Genomic DNA, 13,896 nt, shown 5'->3' on the forward strand with positions numbered 1-13,896 from the left:
CATTTTTGGCATAATTACAGCAAAAAAAGAGGATCATTGAATGCAACCCAAAAGGGCTGGTTTTCTCTCAGATGGGCTGGTGGAAGAAATTGATGCTGAAGACTGAAGGTCCCAGCCCTTCACTTATTAGTACCCCTCTTAGTGATGTGTCATATTGTGGGTTGTGTCTCTTTTGGAGAAAGCCAATCATGTCACTCTGTTGAGAAGAGAATGGTGAACAGCAAGGAGACTTTTGCAATGAAATAATGCAAACTATTCCCGACATGCCTAACGGTTCTATCTGCTGTGTTCCTTAGGTCAGGGTGTAAGAAACCCAGTCTTGAAGGAAAACAGAGTAGCTTATCTTGCCTGCAAGTAACAAAAAAAAAAAAAAAAAAAAGCATCCCATGGTGGGTCATGTGACCCTACCAGTTCTCAAGTCAGATATCTTCTCATAAGGGCACTGTGTGGAGCTTCTGAGATCTGTGGAGGTTTTTCTCTGCAAATGCAGGAAGAAAGCAGGTGGATGGATGCATAATTATGGCCCTGCTCCTGGTCTCTTTGCTGGCATTCCTGAGCTTGGGCTCAGGATGTCATCATCAGCTCTGTCACTGCTCTAACAGGGTTTTTCTCTGTCAAGAGAGCAAGGTGACAGAGATTCCTTCTGACCTCCCGAGGAATGCGGTTGAACTGTGAGTATCAGGGGGAGCGGGAACAACTGCATGGCTGGCATTTGTGCACTGAGTACTATTATTATTTTTACATTAGGCTGATATCTGTTAGGCTGAAATATTTCTGCCCCTTGACCGAAGTCCTGAATAAAACAACAAACTCCCCAGCCCAACCCTCGTGTCTGTGGCTTTCCAAGAATCTTAGATGAGAGTTTGTATCAGCATTTGTCAGAGAACGGCAGTGTGAAAACCCGAATCCAAAGGCAAAGGGAAAAGTGTTTAGTCTTTTCAATGCATTTGCTCTTGGGTTTCATACTCTCTTTAGTGGAACCAGAAAAGGAAAATAAAGGCAAAGCAGAAACTTAGGAGACCCAGAATTGGAGGCAGAAAGGCGGCTTTGATCTAAACAGAATACACAAGGTATGTCTCCCGAGGACACTGAATCTAAAAGGCCATAGTCTTTGTGGTTTTAAAGGCACCGGCAAATAATTCCTGAACTGAGATTCTGCTTTTGGGGGTAAAAAGGAGGTGTTAGAGAAGAGAAAGGGTGTGAAGAAAGAAAGAAAGATGGGAAAGACGCAGAGAGAGGGAGAAATACAGGATAATCTTTTACACAACTGGAAAAAATGTGATTAATAATTTAGAAATTTACTTAACTATTTTAACAGGAAGTAGACTCCTAGAGTTGGCCAAGAATTTAGACACCATCTCACTCTCTCTTTCTTTTGCAAATTAGGAATCTGGTATCTGAAGAGTAAAGAGGATTTTCCAAACTCTCGTGATGAGTTGAGATGGAGCCAAAAGTAGATATCAGGCCTTTTGACTCACAGTCTACTGTTTTGTTTTGTTTTGTTTTCCCAACCCCCTGGGTCTGACTCCATTAGAGCAACAGTGAGGCAAGCCTGTTTAATTGTCCAGTTACTGCTTCCCCTGAGAACTGGCAAGTTGGGACTCAGGGATTTTAGATACCCTCTGTGTTTTTATTGCAAGGATTTTAAACAGAAGTCTGTTTCAACCTTTGTCACTTAAAGCTATGGATGAGTTGCATTTAATTGAAGAAGGTGGTCATCTCTTTAGTTCATCAATTGCCATATTAACAATGAAACATGTTGGTGTTGCATTTCATATTTTCACTCAGGGACAATGAGTTGCAGACTTGCAGACCAGATTGATTCTGTTTGCCACATTTCCCCTTAATATCTCAAGTCTTCAGTCCTTATCCAGAAGCAGCTGCAGAGGCAGGGAAAATAACTGGCCAGCTCTGTGTTTTGGCTACACTGTCTCAGATTAGACAGCTACTCCTGATTATGCTGAAGAATGTGCTCATGCACAAAGACAGTCTGGTTTATTAGGTAAATATAAGCACAGGAGAAGGCAAATGTACCTGAGCTCCTGTAAGTCATTTGCTCCTAAGTGACTTTCAATGATTACTTAACCCCTTCTGAGCCTCAAGTTCCTCATTTCTGAAGCCATTTTAGTACAACCTGCTTGGTTGAATTGTTGTGAACACCAAAAGATATAGATGCCCCCTACACCCTAATTTCCACTTCTCCTGGACCTACTCCACTTTTTCCAGTGATTCCATGTGGGTCAAGCAGTGCCATCCAGTTGATAAAGCAAAGAGACCCAAACAAGTTTTAATTTTAGGGTGATTCCACACTAGCCTGTCTGCTTTCTGAAATCTCATTATCAGAAGAGAGATTTTCTTTTTTCATTCTGCAAAGAAAACATAGGCAAAAAAAAAGAAAAGATGGAGGGAAAAAGGGAAAAAGAGAAAGAAAAGAAAGAAGAAAGAAAAGAAAGAAAATCCACCCCCACACCCTAAAGCTTCAGGAAGTATATTTGTATGCATTACTATGAGAGGATATGAATTTTTGAAAAAAAGTAATGCTAAGGTATAAATGACCAAAACACATCTCTGGCCAAGAGCATTTTGCAACTAAGGAAGGAGAGCATGAGATGTTGAGATAGTACGGAAAGAGACTGTGGAAGAGAGTGTGATGAACAGAGCACCAGAAATAAATTTCACATTCTTGACCAAGGCTAGCTCTAGGTCAATTCCTTACTTCAGTGTACGTAATAGAGGACAAAGTTGCACAAAACTAAGAAAGGGAAAGAAAGTTCTTGCCAGCTGTTAGGACTTTCCTCCATCTAAGGAATGAGTATAGTTAAGAGCTTTAGAAGCTCTCTCAAATACCCAATTCTAAGAAGATTCTGTCTTCTGCACACTCATTGGTAGGGCTTGAGTTGGACCATCTTAGAGTTTGGCTTTGCAATCTTCTTGGAAAGGTGTACTGAGGTAAGAAGAGAAATGTTGCTTTGTCTATTAGATTTTAAAAAAGGAAAATTATTTGAGGTCAGTGTGTTAATCACTGAAGAGCAGATAAAATGTCAAGTGAATTACAACTCAGACATACTGCTAGAATGAAAGAGCAATTACCTTTATTTTTGCTTCCTTAAAAAGACTGAATCAAGGTTATCTAAGTAAACGGCAGAAGAGGGATGAAATGGCCTGTTCAACTAAGTATCTCTAATTCACCTTACAATCTTCCAAGTTTGCATATTAACTTTAATGACTACATGAGGTGTAGGTGGATGGATTATTGGACTTCACTGACTGCAATTGCTTAATCCATCAACATCTCAAAGCTTCACTGTTACTCAGGCTCACCGGGTGGAACACAATTCCTACATTTTACTATGTACATTTTTATCCTATCATTCCATTCACCTTGCAGCAGTTTCATTTCATTTGATACATCTGCCAGCTATCAGGAAAGATTGCTAATTTCCTATGATCTGCACATGCTGATATTAATGCTAAAAGAACAGAAGCACCATCAACAGGCAAGCAGATTTCATTTACTAAGGGGCCTCTACTATTTGCTTTATGCACTATGGTTTGTACATACTACTTCATTAAAACTTCACCAAAAACTGCAAGTTTGGAATTATTGCTCTGTTTTTCAAATAAGACAAACCAAAGCACAAAACAGTTGAGTAGCTTGGGCAATTATCCCTGCAGCTCCTGGATGGCAGAGCTGGGATCCAAATTTGAATCCTTTATAGCAACTCTGCATGCCATGTGAAATGAACATCATCTGACTCTATACCTTTCTTATTCTGAAAAAAAAAAAAAGAGTAGTCCTTTACATTTTAAACCAGAAGTCAGCTTTATGGGCTATACCATCTCTTGCAACTACTCACCTCTATCACAGTAGCAGAAAAGCAGCCATAAACAACATGTAAATTAATGAACACGGACATGTTCCAAGAAAACTTTATTTATGAACACAGAAATTTGAATTTCATATAATTGTCATGTCACAAAAAAAGCATTATTTTGATTTTTTTCAACCATGCAAAAAGGTGAGAAAGATTTTTAGCTTATTGGCCATAGAAAAACATGGGGCAAGCCAAATTTGGCCCATAGACTGTGTATTGCCCACTTCTGATTTAGACTACAGCTGAGAGAGTGGGTTAAGTATTACCGGTTTGAGTGGGGTTTAGGCAGCCTGAGGCACCATGGCACCATGGAGAAAGTACTAATCTAGGGGAGCAGGGTCACTCACAGGCAGCCTTTAGCTGGTTCTGATGAGTCAGAGATGGTAGAGTATAGTGTTTAGAATCTGAGAGACCTGAGTTTAAACCCAGGATGTTCCATGAAATTTTAGCTCTGTTATCTGGACCTTTGGCTGTATAATGGAAATCACCATGTGTGCCTAACTGGCAGAGCTGCTATGAGGATTACAAGAGACAATGTGGGTAAAACACTTTGCACAATGTCTCTCATGTTGTTGTTGATGATAATAATGTTACTCTCAACTGTAAAAGTATTAGGCAAAAATTATCTACCACAAAGGGCTTTCGTGAAGACCAAGTCAGTCAAGAGATATGAGACCGATTTTGGAAAACTGATATAAAGATCTTTATAACTGTGAGGTTGTTTACAACCTCCCATTTGTTTAAGAATAATCTCCTCCCAGTGTATCCAGTACTTAATCTCCATGGACTTACTTTCTGGGTAAGAAAATGTGTCCCTTAACGCTGTGCATATTTGTCAAGAACTCAGGGAGCGGGTTCATTCTGACCATAATCAAAGGAATTTTGGTTTCTGACTTATCTTAGAAACTCAGCTTCACCTACAGGTAGTCAGTGGATCTAGAAAAGTGCCTTTGATCTTACTTTATTCTTCCTGCAGTTAGAATTCCTAAGGAGAATGGAAACACCCATTCTACATCTGAAATGTGAACTCTAGGCAACAGTATGGACGCAATGATGTTTTTCTTCAGCAAGGTCAGATGATTGTAATACTAAAGAAGAAAAGGGTCTACTGATGGTCATTCTTGTCTTAAGGAAACCTGTCCTGGGATTATATTATAGGCTGCCTGTGTTAAACCTTGTCCTCATAGCAAGTTCCCATATCTCATTGCAATCTCATTTCACTAGCATTTACTTCTAATTATCAAATTATCTTTTCCTCTTTTTATTTTCTTTCTTTGCCTTACATTCCTTATTTTCTCATCCTGGTTTAGATCTCCATATTCCATAACCACAGATTATTATTAGGAATTTTAAAGTGTGTCTATGTTAGGCTTTGTTTAATAGGTCCTTAGTTCAGAGGGATTTATCAATCGTGTACAAAAAGGGTAGCCTTTGCTACACCAAGGCATTCTGTGATGTCTAAGAGTGAAACAGAGTTTTTGATGTTTGCAAACTGAGCCACTTTTCTAAAAGCATTCTGAGGATTAACATTCCACAGAGCTCACTTTGGGAAAGGCTGGTCTGTCCAACCCCAGCCATCAGGATGAATTCCTTCTAAAGTCTGAACCACAACCCAGGCCTCTTGACTCTCGAATTCAGTGCTCTATATAACAGCTAGAAAAGGACACTTGGATGGGTTGTTATTGCTTTGTGCCTGACAAGTAGGTATTTTAAAGTGTGCTGTGTTCTCATGAAGGAGATGGTTCTGAAGTATAGACTACAAGTAACCATGAAGTAACTAAGTATTACCTGTTCTGAGGTGAAGAAAGAAGATAAAACAATGGATTACAAAACTATAAAAACCATTCCTAACTTCCTCATTTGTTGAATGTTGACAGTTTACTTCTCCCCATCATATAGGTTTCAAACTTTTCTGGTTACCCATCTAATCAGTTTACAAGCTCCTTTCATATTTCTGCTACTAATAATAATACTCTTTTTAAAAAAATTACCATCATCTTTGCTTGGGCCCTGGCAATCTAAATCCTGGATTATATAATTACTTCCTAATTTATGTCTTTCTTATCAATCCCTCTTTTCTCCAAACTAGCCTGCACACCGTCATTCTATTTTCTCCATAAAACACCACTGCCACCATGTTGTAATTTCCCAGTTCAAAATCATTCAATAGCTCATCTTTCTGACTTTACCTCTCTCTATTCTCCAACAGGAGCCTATTCCACAAGGCCCAAGCATAGTTTGTGAATTTCTACCTCTTTGTGTCTTTACGTTATGCCTCTTGTTTGTACTATTCTCAGTTTATTCTTTGTCTCTTGAAATTCAGCTACTTCTTATAATCTTGCTCAAAGGTTGCCTCTTTCACAAAGTCTTCCCTTACCACTCCATCTTTATTTAAACTTGCTTTCATTCAAACACTGGTGCAGTTCATTTCACACTTAATCTTGCCTTGCATTTAATTTTTCACGTGTGTCTTATTTCCTCAACTGTAGTGAAAATTTCCTTTGTACAACTTAGTGTGTCTGGTTCAATACGATGTGTATTCTGGACGCTCAATTACAGGTAGAACAAATGATTCGATAAGTCAGGAGGAATTACATCTGTTTATTTGCTCTGCTCCTCAGTATTGAATAAAGGATTCTTATAAAAGATGATTATTACTTTCTCCTGCAGTGAACTAGTATAGGATTTGATAGCTTTCTTATTTTCCTTGCTTTTTTATGTGTTTGTTTTAAAAAAATTCCTGTGTGTCATTCCAGAATCCATTAATTTATACAAAAAGAAAGAGACGTTGACTAGAAACAAGGTCTACTAAGTTAAAAGTTGAATATTCTATACTCTAGGCACATCATTCAATTCTCTTGACTTATGTAATAATACTTGCCTCTCTATACCTAACAAAAATATTGAAAAGAGGAAAGTGATTTTGCCCAAACAAAATCACTTTAAACCAGACAGAAGTGTTCAAAAAATGTAATTTTTGCCAATTAAGGTCAGATTCTAGACCCTGAATTTTAAGTTTTCTATATTCCTCAGATGTACTTTGATTGCTGTAGTTCTTTCTGATTATCAAAACTGAACACCCCACTGTGCAAATTGCCGAGTGCCCATGTTTGGAGTCTCCTATAGCCTTGTTTAGATACCTCTTTGACAGAAACAAACAGCACAGCGTTCACACTAATATATACATAATCCTTTCTCTTGACATAAAATCCTGCACCTACTTATGTGAGAAATGATATGTCTATGTCCAACATTTGGAATTTAATTAGGCTGGGGGAAAGGGAGGTTTATATTCCCTGCAGAAGAACCAAAAAAATGACTAAAGGAACAGCTATAGAATGCAGTACCTTGAAAGAGAAAAAGTGGAAGTTACATTGCAGGGAAAGAATCCTTTAAAGTAGAAGATGAACTCTATCCTGAGAATTGGCTAAGAGCTATAATTTACAGAGTCATTATTAGCAATTGAAGAGTAGGGGTTTGATAGCAGAGAACTGCACTCGCTTGGTGATGATAAAACCCCCTTGTTTACCTAAAGGTGCATGCTATCCTTCCTCACCCAAGTCCTCTACTATAAGAAGCCTATGCTTCAGAAGTAGGACATTGTAGCAGCAAATGGAAAATTCATTTAACTTTTGATTATCTTTCTCCAAAGCCACTAATTGGGTTATCTAGCCACTGTGGTTGATTGGACTATACTTTTTCTTTAGGCGTTTAGATTTAGACTCTCCAATTTAGCTTTGTTTAGACTAGATTTTAGCTTATATAGCCCACAAGGTCAGCTAGGAAAGAGAGTAATTATTTTTAATTGCCTAGGATCTGATTATAATGAGATATGGATGTTTGTTCTTAATCTGACCTCTCCCTGGAGTATCTCAGAGCATGTTTTGTATCTCTGACCTGAACATGCCATTACCTTGTTCTTTCATATGAAATAGGCTGGCTGATCTGAAAATCTTCAAAAGATATGTAAAATAATATTTGAATAAAGCAGCCAAACCTGTGCTATGCACTTGAATTCAATTATACTTTTAGTCTTCAGAGTGACATGAGCCCTTTTTTGCATCTCATCTCTCAGACCTTTTTCAGCAAGAGCCAACATAAAGTTATCACAGAGTCCTGTGTCAGAAACCATGAAGAATGCACAGCTGAGCCCATTTTTTGTATCTTTCTAATGGCAAGCTTGATGAAAACTTCTAAGAAATAGGGACCTCAAAAGTTTAACTGTTTTGATGAAACAGAAAGATCAACAAATGGAGGATATTGAGAGAAAACTCATCAGTAGATTGATGAAAGTTTGATGTAAAATGACACTGAGATGTTTTCAATTCTCAAATGCTTTGATTTTACAAGCATCTTCAGGCATCAAACTTTCCCAAACCAATACGCTTTCTCTAGGCGTCAGATTCCAGCAGCTGTGTAATCCTTATGCTCCTCTGATCTCACTTGTGGGATTTAGAGAGTGAGCGTGTTTCCCTTGGGCTGAATAGTTGTTATTTTGAGATGCAGCATGGAAAAACCCTACACAAACATCTCCCTCTTGATATTTTCAACTTGTTGAGGGGTTTTAAACAAAGAATTTATGAGGGATCCTATCTCCAGCAATGATTTCATAACTAAACAGGGGCTGACGGGTCTCTGAGCACTGCATCCCTCCTGAATTCTCTTGGAATAAGGACACGAGAAAGAAAGGCCCCTTATATGAAAGGGCCACATCCTTGAGCACTAGACTTTCTGAAGTGGCTTCGGTTTCAAATATTCTGTCCCTTTAAGAAAGTTTACAAAATGTTGGTTCGTAAGATAGGATTACATCCCTAGAAGATGGCATTGCCTCTTGTGGTTCCTCATCTTCTCACAATAGTAGCCTCTGAATTGGTCTCTGAGCTTTCCATCTTCTTCCCTCCCAGATCCCTGCTCTGAGATCTTGTCCTGGTCTAATCCCTCTGTGGGTACCAATGCCCAAATTCAGAACAAAAATCCAAAGTCACAAGTTTGGCAGTAAGATCCTCTGTATTTTGGCCTCAAATTAACTCTTCTATCTCATCTCTTCTCTTCCATCCTCTCAACCCTATGCTCTATGTGCCATTTCCTACTCCCCAGCTTCCAAATATGTTTTATATTCCCCTACTCAAGTACTACTATTTTCTCCAGCCTGAATATATTCTCCTACTCCAATATTACTCACCTTTGATATCAAAGAAAAGATGCTCATTTTTCATGAAGTTTTCTTTGAACAGCAAATATTTATTAATTATATATGTTCAAAGTTCTATATTAGGCACTGGAGAGGAAACAATCAATAGGAAAGGCAAGATCTCTGTCCTCACGAAGTTGCCAAAAAAGAACTCAAACAAGCAATGACAATGTTTTTCCTTCCTCTTACTCACAACTATCAGTATCTCTCTCAGAACTCAGAATAGCCATTGTCAAAATCACTAATTCGAAAACTAATTGCATGTTGCTTTGTGCAATCTGAAATCATAGACTGTGAGAGCTAGAAGGAATGGATACCTGCCTGCCTGATGCCAGAACAGAGGTGATGAGAAGACAGCCATTGGCCTGTCCCATCTAGATTTGCCTTCTTTACCACCGTGGGATGATTTCAGGGGCTAATATAGGGCAACTTCCAAAATACTCCATTGCTTTAAAGCTAGCAAATCCTTGCTTTATTTTACAAGAAGGGCACAGACCTGAACTAAAATATAATGAACAATCAGCAAATTAATGATAGGTTCAATGGAAAGATGTCCAAATGTTTAAGTTTGACTAGAAGTTTACAAATTGTCAAAATACAAGAGACTCAATCTTTTCAGTTTGGATAAAAGAGGTTAACACAGAAGGTAGAAAAGAGCACCAAAAGGAAACGTAGGCTGCATTGTTTTCTTTGCCAACTTCACCGTTTTTCCAAAACTACTTGTATTCATAAATACTATTTTATGCCTGTTGGGTAAAAGTTTACCCGTCAATGGGCTGTGTATGCCAGCTTCCCCCAAAGCAGCTGGGATAATCCTGAATCTAGTAAAAGACCAGAGCTAATCTTAACAAAGGCCATAGCCCACCAAAAATGACACACCTTAAGAAATTTTGCTTTGGCATGAGGGGGACAGTAATAAGGAATTACAGAATGCTCTTGAACTTATAAGTAATTTCCTTGTCCTCTAAATTTCAAACTATTTGGCATGGTTATATTAGCTTTAGGGTAGAAAAACAAATTAAATGCAAAAGAATGATCACTGTCCACCATCAAATCACAGCCTGAGCAGGTATCCACAGCCAGCACCAAACTCTTGCCACTACCATGTACCCATCAAAGCTAATTTCTCATCAGGGCAGGAAAGGAAGAAACCTTCATTGAATTGCTGTTTGTTTTGTGGGCAAGCAGTGTAGCATTTCTGTAAGTAAATACATTGGAGAGGATAGTAGAAAATGCAACAAGAAACATTGTTTAAAGTTAGAAAACAAACTGGAAAAGCAATGAAAGAAAATATGACAATTATGATGAACAGCAAAGAGGTCATCTGGAATCCTGCAAACAGTAGCAAAATTGCTTATCATGCCCTTGATTGTGAAAATCTGCTGAACTCCTTTAATAAGAACACACAGTCTTGGAATGGCATCTCATTCCCCCAAACAAATACTAGAAATAAGGGGAAAGAAGTGCAAACAGTTATGCTAGTCAGATAGGAAAATTACAAAGTGGCTCTGGAAGCAGATGTATGGGGTAAGATTCTGGAGGAAGAAGAGCAACAGCAGCAGCAGCAGAAGATGTAAGAATGTCAGCCAAAGAAACAGCTAGGCTGTTTTTTGGGGAATTGCTGCATCAGAATCTTTATGTCTTGACTCGGGCTGGTTGAATCTCCTGGAGAAGATTCTTCCAAACTCCTACTAGAGGATGAAGTCCTGACTACCAGCATTCTGGCAGATGGGAAAAGAGCTAGGGTCTCAGCATCCAGCAGTCATAAGTGGCACCTGGCATCCTCAAGTCCAGAAACTCCCTATTTTATGCTCTCTAAAGAATAATTCTTTGGGGTTTTTCTTGGGTGGGTAGGAGCACTCCCCTGACTGTTCTGAGGGGAAAGTCTGGCTGCCTCTTAAATATACTTTCCACCAATCCTCTTTATTCTGCCCATTTTACCCGATTTCCACCCCTGCCCCACTCCTAGAGATACCAGTGCCTCCAGTCCCTGAGTGTTTTAGGGATGGTGCAGTATAAATCACTTTGGCTTCCATTTTCTAGGGTCTACCAAGTAACACTTCTCAAACTTTAATGTGCTTGCAAAGTAGACGAATATATTGTGAAACGCAGATTTTAATTCAGCTTTCCGGGATGCTGTCAGTACTAGTTCCAGAACCACATTTCTCCATCTTTGCAATCCTAAAATTTTCTTGCCCTTGTTCTTCTGTCCTTGTTGCTTTATTCATTTAAAAAACAAATTCCCTTATTGTCTTCTCAGTGGAGTTTCAGGAGGAAACAAATAGTTGTTTAATATGCCATTTCTACCCAGGAATTCCCATTCATTATTCACCCACTCAATCTGGCTCTGTCTCCATGGTTCCACTGAGCTGAAAATTCTTCTTGTCACAGGTACCAAAAAATTTCTCTTTATCTTCCGTATGTTTTGTATGGTGGTTATATTACATTTTACAACTTTGAATATAAGAGGAATGTGCTCAATTCATATGGCAGATTCTGTGGTCACTTCTCTGTTCACATTAAATGCCTCTCAGGAACACTCCATGCAGTAACCATTCGAGTACTTGACACAAGTTCCTTTTTTGACTTTCAGTGTCCGTGATACCACACTAGTTTTCCTCCTATAGCTCAGGCGAAACTTTGATCTCCTCTGCTGAGTTCTCTATTGCTTCTCAGCCTCTAAATGTTGGAGTTCCCAGGCTTCCTCCTGAACCTTCTTCTGTTGTGCATCTGTTCTCTCTGTATGGTGAGCTCATCCAGACAGCTTTAAATATCACCTACATTCAGAATATGTGTGCCATTTCTGACTGCCTTATGGAGCCCAAGACATATAATATTCAACTGAAACCTTGACTTCTCCACTTGACTCTTTTACAAGCATCTCAAAACCAACAAATAGAAAATAGTAACACTTAATTGCCTTCCTTTAAGCCCCACAGAATCTCTTCTCCCAGCCTTCATCATCTGTATAAATGCACATGTCACCGAACTGTCACTCCCAAATCCAATCCATCAACAGGTGCTGGGGATTTGACACATAAAATATAGCTCCAAAGTCTTCATTTATCCATATCTCCCCTACCACCACTCTAGCTTAATTCACCATCATCCCTCACCTGGGCTACTGCAATGTCCCCTACCTTTTCCATTTCCTTGTTTCACTTGAATTAACAGTCTATCCCCTATGCAGAAGCTAGAGAGACATTTCAAAAGCATATGACATCTAGTTACATAGAACTTTATTTAGAATAAAATTTATTACACTCATGTTTTATGACTGCCTACTATGACAGGCACTGTTTGAGGTGCCAGAGTCAGGAGTGAGCAAAACAGACAAAATATCTTTCCTTGTGGAGCTAATGTGCTTTGCCATGACTACAAGGCACCCCATGATTTGACCTCTTCCTGTCACCCTGGACCCCTTTCTACTCTTTAGAAACACGAGGCTCTTTCCTACCTCAGATCTATTTTTCTCTTTCCTCTTCACATCTTTCAGCATGATGAGATGACACGAGATGACTTTTCATCTTTTCAGTCTCTACCCAAATGTCATCTCCTCAGAAGGGTCTTTTTGACCACTCCACTATAATAACACATAAACTTACTACAACTCGAATGTTTTCACTTCTTTACTTTCCTCCCCATCACTAGAAACTAGAACTAAAGTTGAATGATGGCAAAGATTTCAACATGTTGAATAGTCCCCGGCACAGAGTAAACACTCAATACATATATGAGTTGAAAGAATAAATGAAAGGGCTTCTCAAGCAAATAATAACTAGAAGGAAAGACTGAATGTAACAAACGTCTACTAAGTCCTACTGTGTCACTATGCTGCATGCCACCTATAGCATCTTGCCCAACGATTTTGCACTGTAGCTATTACTGTCCCTATTTTGGAAATAAGGAAAATAAAATTTAAGAATTAGCCCAAAGTCACTCAGCTTCTCAGTATCAGAATTGAAATTGACATCTCTTATATACCTGATTTTAACATGCCCATTCTTTGCATGAACCAGGAAAAAAAGACACGCTGGGCCTCTTTTTACTCTGAACTACTAAAGTCTAAACTCTTCATCTGAGCACTTACATATGTAAAATGCTGGACTCATCTTTAATACAGAACTTATGTATTATTTTGTCTCCCATATATAGTAAGCTGAAGATTAGCACTGCATTCTTCTCCTGCACCCAGTCAGGGTTGGTGACATATTTCGGATGTGTGTCCCCTCTAAATTTCACATCGAAACGTAATCCCTATTGTTGGAGGTTGGGCCTGGTGCGAGGTATTTGGGTCATGGGGGTGGATCCTTCATGGCTTGGTGCTGTTCTCTTGATAGTCAGTGACTTCTCATAAACTCGTGTTGTTGTAAAGTGTGGTATCTCCCCACTACCTTGCTCCTGCTCTGCCATGTGGGATTCCTGTTCCTCCTTCAACTTTCATTATGAGTAAAAGCTCCCTGAGGCCTCCGCAGAAGCCAAGCAGATGCCAGCACCACACACTTCCTGTATAGCCTGCAGAACCATGAGCCAATTAAACCTCTTTTCCTTATAAATTACCCAGTCTCAGGTATTTTTTAATAGCAATGCAAGAATAGCCTAACACAGATGGGTACAAGCAACTACTCCATGAAGAGGAAAGAGAAAGAGAGACTGAATCAGTGGGGTGGTGAATAAATAGAAGGACTAAAAAGTAAATGTGATGACAATTTCCAGAAATAAATTACAAAGTAATCAGAAGCTGGCTAATGTCAGGAAGCTGTTTGAGCAATATGTATGCCTATCTATAGAGTGGGCGGTATCAGGGCTGGCCCCAACTTTATTTTGCCT

General features: G+C 39.0%; 1 protein-coding gene across 2 annotated transcripts in view; it reads left to right on the forward strand.

Annotated features, from left to right (window-relative positions):
* The first annotated feature begins 501 nt into the window (after positions 1 to 501).
* FSHR (follicle stimulating hormone receptor) overlaps positions 502 to 13,896 on the forward strand; it is a 199,876-nt gene continuing 186,481 nt past the window's right edge. For both annotated transcript variants that reach the window (XM_055242919.2, XM_055242920.2), the window contains exon 1: positions 502 to 671. In XM_055242919.2, the coding sequence (XP_055098894.1) occupies positions 520 to 671 (152 nt within the window). In that variant the 5' untranslated portion in view covers positions 502 to 519. The remainder of the gene's footprint in view (positions 672 to 13,896) is intronic.

Source organism: Symphalangus syndactylus, chromosome 14 (assembly GCF_028878055.3).
Source record: "Symphalangus syndactylus isolate Jambi chromosome 14, NHGRI_mSymSyn1-v2.1_pri, whole genome shotgun sequence".
Taxonomy (NCBI): Eukaryota; Metazoa; Chordata; class Mammalia; order Primates; family Hylobatidae; genus Symphalangus; species Symphalangus syndactylus.